The sequence below is a fragment of the Bos taurus genome, unplaced genomic scaffold, assembly GCF_002263795.3.
Source record: "Bos taurus isolate L1 Dominette 01449 registration number 42190680 breed Hereford unplaced genomic scaffold, ARS-UCD2.0 Super-Scaffold_1723_ScbfJmS_2085, whole genome shotgun sequence".
Classification (NCBI taxonomy): domain Eukaryota; kingdom Metazoa; phylum Chordata; class Mammalia; order Artiodactyla; family Bovidae; genus Bos; species Bos taurus.
Window position 1 is genome coordinate 8,421,567 of NW_020192292.1, and position 16,128 is coordinate 8,437,694.

Genomic DNA, 16,128 nt, shown 5'->3' on the forward strand with positions numbered 1-16,128 from the left:
CTTAAGATGGTTATAATTGCAGAAATTATTTAAACCCAAATTTGCTATTGTCAGTAGGAATGTTTTGTGGTACTATCAACCTCAGTGACAAAGACAAAGACTTAATCTAAGTTTGTGACTTTGTTTTCCTGCTTTGTCGCAGGAAAAAAATATTATGGTCCATTATTCTAAGTCTTGGGTCAGGGCAGACCCTGAGTAAAATTGGAAGTATACAAAATTTATTTTGCATGTGTCCTCCCCCACCCCACCCGCAATTTGGGAGCCTGTCCAAAAAAAAAAAAAAGAAAGAAACATTCCATAGTAGCTTTTCTGAACACAATAGTCAGTGTGAAACAAACTGTGGATTTCCTGTAAGGTTAGCTCTGACAAGGATAATCTGTTTGTTTGTTTGTTTTTAAAGACCACCCCCTCCAAAACAAAAAGCAAAGCCATGCATTTTAATCCCCATTAAATCAATTTCTATCAGATCCCTAAGTTACCTAGGGATTACTCAGGATGAAAAAATCAAAGTTCTTCAAGCTCTAGTTTTATCAACTGCTAAAAAGCTTGCTTAGCTTTTATTATCTGGTACTTTTGTGAAGTTATTTCTAAAATGTTATTCTTAGAGTAAACGTGTAATTTTTACCCAGAGTAAGGAAAATAGTAAAATATTTTGGAATTTGGGAACTTGAAAATACCCTGTGGAGTTAAAATGCATTCTCAGTGATATTCTGTTAGAAGTACTGTTTTTAGAATATAAAGCTACACAAAGTCATTGAAAACTTTATTTCATATTTATTTTTCTTCCCACTTATTACAACATCCATCTCAAAACAATATAAAGACAATTCTAACACCTCTACTTTAAGTAAACCAATTTTGCTTAAATGTAAAGTCTAGTGTTAATATTATATCCCCTTTACAAGCCACGTCTTTAAGCAAAAATTCACAGTTACACAAGCCATTTAAGGAAAGCTCAAAGCTATCAAAAGCACACCCCAAAATCAAGTTCTTGAAAATACAAATTTAACTATCCACAGTTAAAGGCTTTAATTTGCCCCAAGAAAATATTTTCTGAAGCCACAGATCTAAAACTGACACATCTATTGATAAGTTTTTTGAAATAATATTTATTATAACTTTATAGCGTTAGCAAGTAGGAACAGAGGATAGAAAATCAGAACCTTCAATCTGATTTCCAAGGGCAGAGATTAATTAGGTCACACTTATTAGAGGACTTAGGCACACATCAGGTTTAAGATAGTCAAGCAGAAAGATGATCTGATAACAACTAAACACCCAGGTGTTAGGGATTTCACGTGGTACTTCTGCATTTTTTAGAGAGAGGGCACTGCTTACCAGAAAGAAATGAATTTTCTCAAAGGATGAATTTCAGACAGTGACAACCTTGCAGACTTTTTGACAAGGATCCTTCTTTGGAGCCCTCAAATTACGCTAAACATGGCCAGTGATTCTGCCTATGAAGGAGACAGGTTCTTCACAATATCTGTGAAAGATAACTTTGCCCAATTATCAGTCAATGGGAGTTGTAACTCCAGAACTCGCCTAAGTGAGTAAGTGCTGACCTAGTAAGGCAAACACCCAGCCCCAGATCCTTACTTAACACTGACCCCTCAACGCTGTCATTGCCATTGCACAGCTTTAGTTCCAATGGCGTAGAGATTAATGGAAAAGGGTAGTCAAGAACAAATTGTGTGAAATTTTATTTTTTAAGACTTCATTTTTTTTAAGAAAATTGCAGAAGAGATGTTTTACCTCTCTTTGATCCCCTTTTCATATACAAAGTATAATCTCTAGATTTACACCACATAATAAACACAAACACAGTTTTATGTAAATCACAAGAGTATATGAGAAATTATAAGCATCGGAGATGTGATGGAAGGTTTTTAAGTGCCATGTGTTCTTCCTATTTGGCCTCTGACATAGACAAATGTGTCACTATACCTAGTGGGGCTCCATTTTATTTAGAAAGCCCAGTAATGTTAATGCTTGTACACTGAAGAAAACTATGATTTGTCCAATCCTTTCCTCCTAAGATTTCACCACAATTTACAAGCCATTGAAGTCCTGACACCATATACCTACACATAGCTCAGGGTTGAACAGACACTCTGGGAGGAAAAAATACCATTTTTAATTGAAAAGCTAGACTCTGTCATCTTCCTTCTTCACACTGCAGCCAGTGAATAGGGACACACTAATTTCGGACATCTGAGTGCTTGCAGCACCCGGGACCCTTCCCATCACTGCTAGGTTGTCAAGAGGGGTATTAGCAGCAGAAGCGTCAGGCACCCCTGCCTTGCAACAGAATAACTGAGCTTTAAAATGCTGCTGGAAGGTATTGCTCAGCCAGTAAAGAGCAAAGGGGTTTACACAAGAATTGCTGAAAGCCAGAATCCGAGAGATGATGGTGACAATTAAGTGAACGGTAGAGGAGTCCGTATAGTTTTGAGAAGTGAATGAGCGGTAGAGATACAGAAGGTGATTCGGCAACCAGCAGAGAGCAAAGAGAGCCACCAGCACCAGAACTGTTCTGGCAATTCGCTTCCGGGATTCAATCTATAGAGAGAAGAAAAATGACAGCAACAACAACCAAAAACCAAGAACCCATCGACAAAACAAACAAAACACACCCAAAAGAAAACATTGAGCTGGCAGAGATTTTAAAAAGCCATTTTCTAGATTAACTGAGAAATTTATAGTTAACAGGCTGGTGTCTCTTTGCGCAGGCAAGTGTGGGAAGGCAGCCTGTGGCTCTAGAATACAGCAAGTGAATTGACATAGTAACCTGTGATGTTGGTCTCTGATTAGCTCTAATTCAGACTCCTATCCCTGGTTTTGAGATACTCTAGGGTGTCTCTAACTATCTCAAGGAGTGTTGTGGAACCATTGAAGATTTAATTTTATTAAGAAGTAAATGCTGTACAAAACTGTTTTAACTGCATCAGCAGAGGCTGACTAAGTTTGAACAGTCTTCTGGGGATTGTGAAAGTTGACAAACTTGTACCTAAAATTATTTTTAATGTATAGGAATTCTCCCCATATAGTCAGGGGAATAAAAACCAATGTGCCATCCTTCATATATGAAAATAATCCTACCTACACCTCTTAATAAGAGAAATGACCCAAATGAAGTGCAGACATTGCCTGTAGTCACAGATAGAGCAAAGAAAACTGTTCACGTGGGCATGAAAATGCAACTTTATAAAATAGTGAATAAATAAATAGAATACAACTATAGCCTCCTGAGCACCACTGTTGAACCAACTGAAAGGACTAGCTTGGAAAAAAAGCACTGAGCTCTCCATGTACTGGTCAAGAGGTAAATGGAATCATCTCCCACCCAAGAAAGATAGAAATCCTGTTGGTTTTTTTTTTTTTTAATTAAGTGGAACAATGTTTTGCCAATATTCTTTTTATTCCATTCATATTTATGAGAGCAGAGCACACCTGGGTCTTGCAATGGCCTTAATCAAGCTACTGTGAGTCACTGTGTTCTCTTGCCACTGGCGCTGGGTCCCTCGAGACCCCCTGCCCCCAGTCTGCTCATCTGTGTGTAAGTGGTTTGCATTGAATAATGTTATGGCTTCTTGCCAGTTCTACCATCCTGTGTTTTTCTATCATTCTGTTACACTTTCTAAAACAAAAGATGCTTCACTTTATAGTCTCACCTTGTGTGATGTTTCTCACTGTTCTATGGGGTGATTTTTTGACTTACCCCAAACTTCAGCTGCCCCTTTTCTAATAATAACAGTCCTACCATTTACTGAACATTTACTGTGCAGTAGGAACTATGTTAAGCATTTCATATATATCATCCAGTCCTCATTTTCATTTTATACATGAGGAAAGTGAGGCTCAGAGAGGTTAAGTAGTTTGCTCAAGATTGTTCAGCTGGTATGGAATTAAATCCTGGGTCTGACAGACTCCAGAGCCCAGGATCATAGCAAAAATATGATTCCGCTATTGTATTTATTGTCCAAAGGTGCAAAAGGAGGCATTTCCCTTCTAAATACATGCATGAGTGCTGATGAATACATACCTGCTTGCGGGCATGGCTTTGTTCCTCAGTAGGTATGTTCAAGGTGCTTTTGTAAAGAGTTCTAGCAATCAGAGAGTAATAGACAGAGATAATCGAAAGTGGAATAATGTAGAATACTAAGAAGCACAGCAGAGAATGTATCTCTTGCAGGAGCCTCTCAGAAACAGGGTAAGAGGCACACACTTTAAATGTTACGTTTTTGTCAGGATCTTGAAAAGTATATACATTTGAAAATATAGCCTCCGGTAGAGCAATGATCATAGACATGATCCAGATGCAGCCAGCTTTGGCACAGGTCTTCAGGATGGCATTTGGGGGCTGACGCTCCAAGGGCTTCACAACTGCCTTGTATCTAGAAACATATAATCACAGCAAAAGGCAAAATCAATATCAAAATGACAGAATCTAAAAATTAGAAGTGACCTTAGTGATCATCCAGTTGTACCTCCTATCCATATGTATATAACCAAGTCAACATTAACCAGCTGAAATTGGCTAGGATTTCCAATACACATAATACATCCCAGTAATTTTTATTTATGCTAATCACTTTTTCCTTTTATTCACTGTTGAGATAGTCCAGGTTTGCAATTTATATGCTTTTCTTGTAGATCCTCTATTTAGGGCAAATGAATATTTTTTGGGCATGATTTTGTGTGTGATGGAGAGTAATTCATTACCTGTGTATTACCTTAAGTGTTCTAAAAGACTTCAATTTTAAGTAAGTGACTGATATTAAATCTAATTCTCCTTTCTTCATGAGTGAGCAGTCATCAACCTTACTAGAAAAGAATTCTATGAGTTTATGCTGAAAAGAGGAGAGGGTTAATTTCTTCCCTGTTCAAATGCTAATTTCTTGCCCAAGCCAATCTGTAGGTAGTTTCGGGGCAAGGCAAGGGTGAAACCGAAAAAACCCTATACCCATGCAAAGATGCCTCCTTATTCTGACAAATCTACCTCAAAATCTATATAGCCTTTAAGTAAATCTGTCCTCAAACAGAATATAAAACCAGTCAAAGAAAAACTCCATAAAAGACACAAGGAAAGCTTTTCTTCCTCTCAGATCCTGGAATCTGAAGAAGCTTTTCCTTCTGGTACTGCCAGACATTGATTACTTACCGGCTTCTTGCAGGCTTTTTAAAGCATCATCTTAAACATTTGGAGCCTTAATTTTTTATGCTTTCATAGTTATTATTCTACAATAGGCGCACAGAAAAACACAGTACTTAGGCTGAAAATATCCTAACAGAGTCCAAACACCCTGACTGCCAGAGGTTCTCACACACTCCATTCATACAGCTCTAAAAGTCAACCGGGATTAATTTATGTCTCTGGAAACGAGAATGTCATTGAACGCCTATAGAAAAAAACAAATACAATTAAGTCACGACATTATACTGAGTTACCAGGAAGCCAAAAGCCTCACCGTTTTTTCACCATTAATTAATTTGATTCATTTCAAGTAAATTACATGCATGTATCTTTTTTTACCATTCTTCCGGTAGACAGTAATGCATATGCAGTCAATTTCACACCTATGCTGATGTTTTAATGTTGACAATATTGCACCACTAGGCTGCACTAATGTATAAAGCATAAATTGTTTTTCTTTTTCACCTGGAACAATTTGCCTTAATAAATTGAGGGGAGGGGGGAGACCGTTCGGTATTCTTTCAAACAAACAATTACAGTTCAAAGAAAATAAACGATCCCTGAAGCACACAGTTTCAATCTCTCCTCTAATGCTAACACAGAAATTTTAACATTCTCATATCAACTTTTATTTAAAATGCCTCCCGATTTCCCAATCTTACATCCCGATTACAGAGTGTGAGAAAAGCAGCAGAGTAGCCAGTGAACGCTACATACAAGCTTTCCTTTCTTTTTGTCTTATTTCACATCCTGGCAAATAGAACTGAGAAAAGAAACCCACCTGTCAGCACTGAGAATTGTTAACGTGAACACTGATACACCGACAGAAGTGAGCCGGATGAAAGAGAGCACCTTACATCCAATTCTTCCGAACAGCCATCCCTCTGCCAGGTAGTGGGTTGCATCGACTGGCACACAAGTTAGCAGAAGTAAAAGATCTCCAAAAGCCAGGCTGGTGATGAAAATGTTGGGAACTGTTTGCATGGATTTGGTCTTGAAAAAGACTTTGATGAGAATAGCATTTCCAAGGATGCCCACTGAAATGATCACGGCATAAGTGATATAGATGGCACACAATGCTTCTATTCCTGGAGAGTTGTCTCCGGTCCTTCTTTTATTTGTGGAATCATTAGGGACGACGGAGCTCGATAATTCTGTGTCATTTGTGGTTGAAATTAAAGTCTGATTAGGTGACTGAGGCTGCCTTTGAGACATTTCTTCTAAAGCCAATGCCTTGAATATTTCTTCTGCTCAGTTCAAATGTAGTTGATTGTCACGTCTAATGCCTACGTCTAGTAATGAGATGGTAGAGGAACAGAGCAGAATGGCAGGCAAATCCAAGACACTCAGATACTCCTTTCCTTCAGTTGTTCTGTGTCTCCCAGCATGCTTGGCTAAATGCTTACTGATCTGGCACTAGAGGGTGGGAGGTGGAGGAGTTTTATTGACAGTTTTATTTCATGACGTTTCCATGACAGAAGGAGGGGGTATGGGAAATGCTCTGCAGTTGCTTATTCTTTCCTGTTGGGGAGTCTTAGGACTACCCAGGTGTTATTAAATAATACTTATTGTTTACTAGAATCACTCCGCTTCCATACCTAGCCACGAAGATCTGTATGGATTTTGTCAATTTTCATCCTTTTTTCTGCATTCAGCAGGTGGCCTAGTGTGCTCTCTTTTACAGGAAATAAACATGTATGTCCCCTGAAGCACAAACTTGAATCCACTCCTCCAGGTTTAATATCAAAGAGGTGCTGAAGCAACAAATCATGTCACAACCAAGGAGGGATAATTCAGGTGACCTGGGCTTATCACCTGATTCTGACACATGGTAATTCCCAATCCTGCATATTACGAGGGCCCTGATACACAATATCAAAGCAACCTTTGAGAGATGCCAAATCCAGGCAAACCACCAGTTGCTTTGTCTCTAAATGTCCTAATAAAACACCATTTACTGTTTGACTTGCTGTTTTAATGCCATGTATTTTTGTAAATGTTGTTTAGGGTGTCTCCCTTTAGAAATGGTTAAAAAGGAACCTGCCTGGTTGCAAAACAAAACAATGGAGAATACAACTCAAGGTTCTGACGCAAAAGGACTTGTAAGAATGAAAATCATTCTTTTCAAGTGAGGGAATGCCTCAGGCTATTCTAGAGGTTGGGCATGTAGACAATGTTTACATTAACCCAAGGAAGCAGAAAATAAAAGCAATCCTCATAGTACCAGCAAGAAATGCCCCTTGTTACAGAAAATGTATGTGATTTCTGTGTGTATATGAGGGGTGGGGGTTGTTTGACAGTGGAAGGCCAGCAGTTTAAAGGTATTGGATAATATTACCTGCTCAGAAATATTCTGTGAAATGATCAAACTCAGAGGATAATCTCTCAGCTAGAAGAAACTTTTTGTAGTAAGGTGCTTATAAATATATCTAGATCAGAATCAGTCTGGAAAGTGATATGACAGACAGTAATATATGTGGTTAGCCAATGAACAGCAGTAGCAAACAAAGATTGCTTTTATACTGACAGAATAATAAGCATGATAAATTCTACAGGGAAAGTGAATTGGGTGAATGGAATCAATTACCTGGTTAATTTGAACAACCTAAACCACACCTATTCTCCACCCCCTTATGAAATTATCCTCATAGCTTGAATTACCCAGTGAAATAACTGTTTTTGATGGGAAAGAGGAGGGGAGATGTTTGGATAAACCCAAACCCCTGAACTTTGATGTATATCAGTTCAGTTCAGTTCAGTCGCTGAGTCCTGTCCGACTCTTTGCGACCCCATGAACTGCAGCACGCCAGGCCTCCCTGTCCATCACCAACTCCCAGAGTTCACTCAAACTCATGTCCATCGAGTCAGTGATGCCATCCAGCCATCTCATCCTCTGTCGTCCCCTTCTCCTCCTTCCCACAATCTCTCCCAGCATCAGAGTCTTTTCCAATGAGTCAACTCTTCACATGAGGTGGCCAAAGTATTGGAGTTTCAGCTTTAGCATCAGTCCTTCCAAAGAACACCCAGGACTGATCTCCTTTAGAATGGATTGGTTGGATCTCCTTGCAGTCCAAGGGACTCTCAAGATTCTTCTCCAATACCACAGTTCAAAAGCATCAATTCTTCAGCGCTCAGCTTTCTTCACAGTCCAACTCTCACATCCATACATGACCACTGGAAAAACCATAGCCTTGACTAGATGGACCTTTGTTGGCAAAGTAATGTCTCTGCTTTTCAACATGCTATCTAGGTTGGTCATAACTTTCCTTCCAAGGAGTAAGCGTCTTTTAATTTCATGGCTGCAGTCACCATCTGCAGTGATTTTGGAGCCCCAAAAAATAAAGTCTGACACTGTTTCCACTGTTTCCCCATCTATTTCCCATGAAGTGATGGGACCAGATGCCATGATCTTAGTTTTCTGAATGTTGAACTTTAAGCCAACTTTTTCACTCTCCTCTTTCACTTTCATCAAGAGGCTTTTTAGTTCCTCTTCACTTTCTGCCATAAGGGTGGTGTCATCTGCATATCTGACGTTATTGATATTTCTCCTGGCAATCTTGATTCCAGCTTGTGCTTCTTCCAGCCCAGCATTTCTCATGATGTACTCTGCATATAAGTTAAATAAACAGGGTGACAATATACAGCCTTGACGTACTCCTTTTCCTATTTGGAACCAGTCTGTTGTTCCATGTCCAGTTCTAACTGTTGCTTCCTGACCCGCATATCAGTTTCTCAAGAGGCAGGTCAGGTGGTCGGATATTCCCCTCTCTTTCAGAATTTTCCACAGTTTATTGTGATCCACACAGTCAAAGGCTTTGGCATAGATGTATATACCCTTAAGTAATTTCATGCACTGGGTTCACTCTTTAAGATCTGCTCTACAAAAAATGGCTCTCCATTGTATCATTCATCTGTTGATGGACATCTAGGTTGCTTCCTTGTCCTTGCTATTGTAAATATTGCTGCAATGAACACTGGGGTAGACGTGTCTTTTAGAATTGTAATTTTCTCAGGTATATGCGCAGTAGTGGGATTGCTGGGTCACATGGTAGATTTGGACTTCTCAGGTGGCGCTAGTGGTAAAGAACCCACCTACCAATGCAGGAGACATAGAAGACCCGGATTTGATCCCTGGGTTGGGGAGATCCCTTGGAGGAGGTCATGGCAACAACCCACTCCAAGATTCTTGCCTGGAGCATCCCATGGACAGAGGAGCCTGGTGGGCTATAGTCCATGGGGTTGCAAAGAGTTGGACACGACTGAAGTGATTTAGCATGCAGCATGGCAGATTTATTCCTAGCTTTTTTTAAGGAATCTCCAAAATGTTCTCCATAGTGGCTATATCAGTCTACGTTCCCACCAACAGTACTAGAGGGTTCCCTTTTCTCCGTATTTTCTCCTGCATTTATTGTTTTTAGATTTTTTGATGATGGCCATTCTGAGTGGTGTGAGGTGATACCTCATTGTAATTTTGATTTCCATTTCTCTAATAATGAGTGATATTGAGCATCTTTTCCTGTGTTTATCGGCCATCTGTATGTCTTCTTTGGAGAAATATCTGTCTAGGTCTTCTGCCTGTTTTTTGACTGGGTTTGTTTTTCTGACATTGAGCTGTATGTGCTGCTTATACATTTTGGAGTTTAACCCTTTGTCAGTTGTTGTGTTTACAGATATTTTCCCCCATTCTGAAGGGAATATTACTCAGCTATAAAAAGGAATGAATTTAAGTCAGCTGTAGTGACGTGGATGAAACTAGAGCCTCTTATGCAGAGTGAAAAGAGAAAAACAAGTATTGTATATTAACATAATATAAGGAGTCTAGAAGAGTGGTACTGATGAACCTAGTACAGAACGGACTTGTGGACGCAGCTGGAGAAGGTGAGGAACCGAGAAGGGAGGAATTGAGAAAGTAGCATCAGCATATACACACTATCATGTGTGAAATAGTAGGAAATTGATCAATAATGCAGGGAGCCCAGCCTGGTGCTCTGTGATGACCTAGATGGGTGGGATGGGGAGAATGGAGGGAGGCTTGGGAGGGAAGGGACATATCTCGTGGCTCAGATGGTAAAGAATCTGCCTGCAATGCAGAAGACCCAGATTTGATCCCTGGATCGGTAAGATCCCCTGGAGAAGGGAATGGCAATCCACTCCAGTAGTCTTGCCTGGAGACTACCATAGACAGAGGAGCCTGGTGAGCTACACGGGGCCACAGAGAGTTGGACACAACTGAGTGACTAACCCTTTCACGTGTGTGTGTATATGCATGTGTATATATATATATATATATATATATATTTGTGTTGGTTTCTGCCATACAACAACATGAATTAGTCATAATTATATATACATATATATTACTTATTATATGGCAAAAAACCAACACAAAATTGTAAAGCAATTTTTCAACTATTAAAAAATAAATAAATACAAAAGAAAGCAGCTTTCTATATTGTCCACATCTTGTTCTCACAAAGCTAATGATAAAATCTCTTTGGGATTCCTACATAGCATTTCACAGAGCCAACAGTATCCCCCAATTCACACTTCAGCTGATGGCTGCACAGCACTGTTTAGTAAAAAACAAACCCTTGTGTGTGAGTTTTAAAATTACCTGAATTCCAAAGATCTCAGGCACACTTGCCTCGGATTGCAGCCACCAGTGTGTCTTCCCTCCTTCCTCTGCCCTCTGTTCTGAAGAGGTCAGGAGAGAGCAAGAATGTCCAGGATGCTGCTGGTTTTTTGGGCTCTCTAGAATTCCAGAATTCCAGCAGATCAGAGATGGAAGTGATCTTAGACACGATGACAACAAATCCTAAATTTTTTTCAGAGGCAAAAATGAGGTTCAGAGGGGGACAGTATCTCATGCAAGGTCACACAAGCATTCTGTAGCAGAGCTAACATGAAAACAAGTTCCCTCTGGATTCTGAAAGTTTAAAAATCAATGTCAAGTGCTGAAAACCCCTCAGCTCCTGACCATGAGCCATATTTTCTCATTTACATTGTGGACTTAGGTTTTCCATGTGTTTTGTTAACTAAAGAATAAGAGATCTCCAGGCTAACAAATCATGATAGATACTCTAAATGCATCTACTTATGCTTTATTGACTATGCCAAATCTTTGAATATGTTCGGTTCAGTTCAGTTCGGTTGCTCAGTCATGTCTGACTCTTTGCCATCCCATGGACTGCAGCATGCCAGGCCTCCCAGTCCATTATCAACTCCTGGAATTTACTCAAACTCATGTCCATTGAGTCGGTGACGCCGTCCAACCATCTCATCCTCTGTCGTCCCCTTCTCCAACTGCCTTCAATCTTTCCCAGCATCAGGGTCTTTTCAAGTGACTCAGTTCTTCACATCAGGTGGCCAAAGTATTGGAGTTTCAGCTTCAACATCAGTCCTTCCAATGAATATTCGGGACTGATTTCCTTTAGGATGGACTTATTGGACCTCCTTGCAGTCCAAGGGACTCTCAAGAGTCTTCTCCAACACCACACTTCAAAAGCATCAATTCTTCAGCACTCAGCTTTCTTTATGGTCCAACTCTCACATCATACATGCTGGAAACCATAGCCTTGTCTAGAGGGACCTTTGTTTGGCAAAGTAATGTCTCTGCTATTTAATTATATCTAGGTTGGCCATAACTTTTCCCCAAGGAGTAAGGATCTTTTAATTCCATGGTTGCAGTCACCATCTGCAGTGATTTTGGAGCCCCAAAAAATAAAGTCAGCCATTGTTTCCACTGTTTCCCCTTATATTTCCCATGAAGTGATGGGCCCAGATGCCATGATCTTTGTTTTCTGAATGTTGAACTTAAGCCACGTTTTCACTCTCCTTTTTCACTTTCATCAAGAGGCTCTTAGTTCTTCCCTTTCTGCCATAAGGGTGGGTGTCATCTGCTATATCTGAGGTGATTGATATTTCTCCCAGCAATCTTGATTCAGCTTGTGCTTCCTCCAGCCAAGCGTTTCTCATGATGTACTCTGCATGTAAGTTAAATAAGCAGGGTGACAATATACAGCCTTGATGTACTCCTTTTCCTATTTGGAACCAGTCTGTTTGTTCCATGTCCAGTTCTGACTGTTGCTTCCTGACATGCATACAGATTTCTCAGAGGCAGGTCAGGTGGTCTGGTATTCCCTCTCTTTCAGAATTTTCCACAGTTTATTGTGATCCACACAGTCAAAGGTTTTGGCATAGTCAATAAAGCAGAAAGAATATTTTTCTGGAACTCTCTTGCTTTTTCAATTATCCAACAGATGTTGGCAATTTGATCTCTGGTTCCTCTGCCTTTTCTAAATCCAGCTTGAATATCTGGAAGTTCACAGTTCACGTATTGTTGAAGTTTGGCTTGGAGAATTTGGAGCATTACTTTACTAGCGTGTGAGATGAATGCAATTGTGCAGTAGTTTGAGCATTCTTTGGCATTGCCTTTCTTTTGGATTGGAATGAAAACTGACCTCTTCCAGCCCTGTGGCCACTGCTGAAGTTTCCAAATTTGCTGGCATATTGAGTGCAGCACTTTCACAGCATCATCTTTGAAATAGCTCAACTGAAATTCCATCACCTCCACTAGCTTTGTTCATAGTGATGCTTCCTAAGGCCTGCTTGACTTTTCACTCCAGGATGTCTGGCTCTAGGTGAGTGATCACACCATTGTGATTATCTGGGTCATGAAGATTATTTTTATATAGGTCCTCTGTGTATTCTTGCCATCTCTTCTTAATATCTTCTGCTTCTGTTAGGTCCATACCATTTCTGTCCTTTATCGAGCCCATCTTCGCATGAAATGTTCCCTTGGTATCTTTAATTTCCTTGAAGAGATCTCTAGTCATTCCCATTGTATTGTTTTCCTCTGTTTCTTTGCTTTGATCGCTGAGGAAGGTTTTCTTATATCTCCTTGCTAGTCTTTGGAACTCTGCATGCAATGGGTGTATCTTTCCTTTTATCCTTTGCTTTTTGCTTCTCTTCTTTTCACAGCTGTTCATAAGGCCTCCCTCAGACAGCCATTTTGCTTATTGCATTTCTTTTTCTTCCAGGATGGTCTTGATCCTTGTCTCCTGTACAGTGTCATGAACCTCTGCCCATAGTTCATCAGGCACTCTGTCTATCAGATCTAGTCCCTTAAATCTATTTCTCACTTTCACTGTATAATCATTAGGGATTCGATTTAGGTCATACCTGAATGGTGTAGTGGTTTTCCCTACTTTCTTCAATTTAAGTCTGAATTTGGCAATAAAGAGTTCATGAAGTGAGCCACAGTCAGCTCCCAGCCTCGTTTTTGCTGACTGTATAGAGCTCCTCCATCTTTGGCTACAAAGAATATAATCATCTGATTTCGGTGTTGACCATCTGGTGATGTCCATGTGTAGAGTCTTCTCTTGTGTTGTTGGAAGAGGGTGTTGCTATGACCAGTGCATTCTCTTGGCAGACTCTATTAGCCTTTGCCCTGCTTCATTCTATACTCCAAGGCCAAATTTGCCTGTTACTCCAGGTATTTCTTGACTTTTTAATTTTACATTCCAGTCCCCTATAATGAAAAGGACATCTTTTTTGGGTGTTAGTTCTAGAAGGTTTTGTAGGTCTTCACAGAACCATTCAACTTCAGCTTCTTCAGCATTACTGGTCAGGGCATAGACTTGGATTACCATGGTATTGAATGGTTTGCCTTGGAAACGAACAGAGATCATTCTGTCGTTCTTGAGACTGCATCCAAGTACTGCATTTCAGACTCTTTTGTTGCCTATGATGGCTACTCCATTTCTTCTAAGGGATTCTTACCCACAGTAGTAGATATAATGGTCATCTGAGTTAAATTCACCCATTCCACGCCATCTTAGTTCACTGATTCCTAGAATGTCGACATTCACTCTTGCCATCTCCTGTTTGACCACTTCCAATTTACCTTGATTCATGGACCTAACATTCCAGGTTCCTATGCAATATTGCTCTTTACAGCATCGACCCTTGCTTCCTTCACCAGCACATGCACAACTGGGTGTTGTTTTTGCTTTGGTTCCATCTCTGCATTCTTTCTGGAGTTATTCCCACTGATCATCCAGTATCTCATTGGCGCATCTACTGACTTGGGGATTCATCTTTCAGTGTCCTATCTTTTTGCCTTTCATACTGTTCATGGGGTTCTCAAGACAAGGATACTGAAGTGGTTTGCTATTCCCTCTCCAGTGGACCACATATGTCAGAAATCTCTACCATGACCTGTCTGTGTGGATAACAAGAAACTGTGGAAATTCTTAAAGAGATGGGAAACCAGACCACCTGATCCGCTCTCTGAGAAATCTATATGCAGGTCAAGAAGCAACAGTAGAACTGGTCATGGAACAACAGATTGCTTGCAAATCGGGAAAGAGTAGGTCAAGGCTGGATATCGTCATCCTGCTTATTTAACTTATATGCAGATTACATAATGAGGAAACGCTGACTGGATGAAGCAACAAGCTGAAATTGAAGATTTCCAGGAGAAATTTCAATAACCTCAGATATGCCGATGGACACCACCCTTATGGCAGAAAGGGAAGAACTAAAGAGCCTCTTGATGAAAGTGAAAGAGGAGAGTGAAAAGTTGGCTTAAAGTTCAACATTCAGAAAACTAAGATCATGCCATCTGGTCCCATCACTTCATGGGAAATATATGGGAACAGTGGAAACAGTGGCAGACTTTATTTTTTTGGGCTCCAAAATCACTGCAGATGGTGATTGCAGTCATGAAATAAAAAGACACTTACTCCTTGGAAGAAAAGTTATGACAACCTAGATAGTATATTAAATAGCAGAGACATTACTTTGCCAACAAAGGTCCCTCTAGTCAAGGCTATGGTTTTTCCGATAGTCATGTATGGATGTGAGAGTTGGACCATAAAGAAAGCTGAGTGCTGAAGAATTGATTGCTTTTGAAGTGTGGGTGTTGGAGAAGACTCTTGAGAGTCCCTTGGACTGCAAAAGAGGTCCAACCAGTCAATCCTAAAGGAAAATCAGTCCCGATATTCATTGGAAGGACTGGATATTTGAAGCTGAATCTCCAAATACTTTGGCCACCTGATGCAAAGAACTGAGTCACTTGAAAAGACCCTGATGCTTGGAAAGATTTGAAGGCAGTTGGAGAAGGGGATGACAGAGGATGAGATGGTTGGATGGCATCACCGACTCAATGGACATGAGTTTGAGTAAATTCCAGGAGTTGGTGATGGACTGGGAGGTCTGGTGTGCTGCAGTCCATGGGGTCACAAAGAAATGAAAACAACTGAGCAAACTGAACTGAACTTTACCCTGTAATTCACCCACAAAGCATAACCATGTCTAGTTAATTGTTTGTAGTTCAAGTTGCAAGGCACTTAGCCTGTACCAAGATGATTAAGTCCCTTTTTGTTGTTTTAGTATACAATAGGTCAATCTTATCATCCAAGGTTTTCAAAATCAACTTCTTGGTTGTAGATTTGCTGCGTAGTCACTCAGTTGTGTCTGACACTTTGCAACCCCGTGGACTGTAGCCCACCAGGCTCTTCTGTCCATTGGATTCTCCTGGCAAGAATACTGGAGTGGGTTGCCATTTACACATTGAACAAATAAATTACTGATCTTCTAAAGTTAGCTTTCATGGTTTCACACCAATTCAGTTAATGTTAGCAAAATCTTAAAAAAATCTCCATGGAACTGGGAATCTAAGGGTGCTGAAGAGATCTACTCCACCTCTAAAGTGGCAGCGAGAGGGGATTAGAAGACAGTTGCTCAAGAGAGGCTGCAAATTTGACTCTAATGTCCTCAGCCATCGGTTTAAACAGGAAAGGGCTCTCACATTTTGGTCTGCTCAGAATCGCCATTACTGCTACTGCTGCTACTGCTAAGTCGCTTCAGTTGTGTCCGACTCTGCGACCCCATAGACGGCCTCCTACCAGGGCCCCCCCGTCCCTGGG

At 40.3% G+C, this 16,128-nt stretch overlaps 1 protein-coding gene across 1 annotated transcript; it reads right to left on the reverse strand.

The window, feature by feature from the left end:
* Window positions 1-2,106: 2,106 nt before the first annotated feature.
* LOC112445811 (bombesin receptor subtype-3) lies at window positions 2,107-6,412 on the reverse strand. The gene is made up of 3 exons (XM_024989332.2): window positions 5,979-6,412; window positions 4,046-4,397; window positions 2,107-2,562 (listed from the first exon to the last, which is right to left on the reverse strand). The coding sequence occupies exons 1-3, from the start codon at window positions 6,410-6,412 to the stop codon at window positions 2,149-2,151; spliced, it is 1,200 nt and encodes a 399-aa protein (XP_024845100.1). The 3' UTR covers window positions 2,107-2,148.
* Window positions 6,413-16,128: the final 9,716 nt, after the last annotated feature.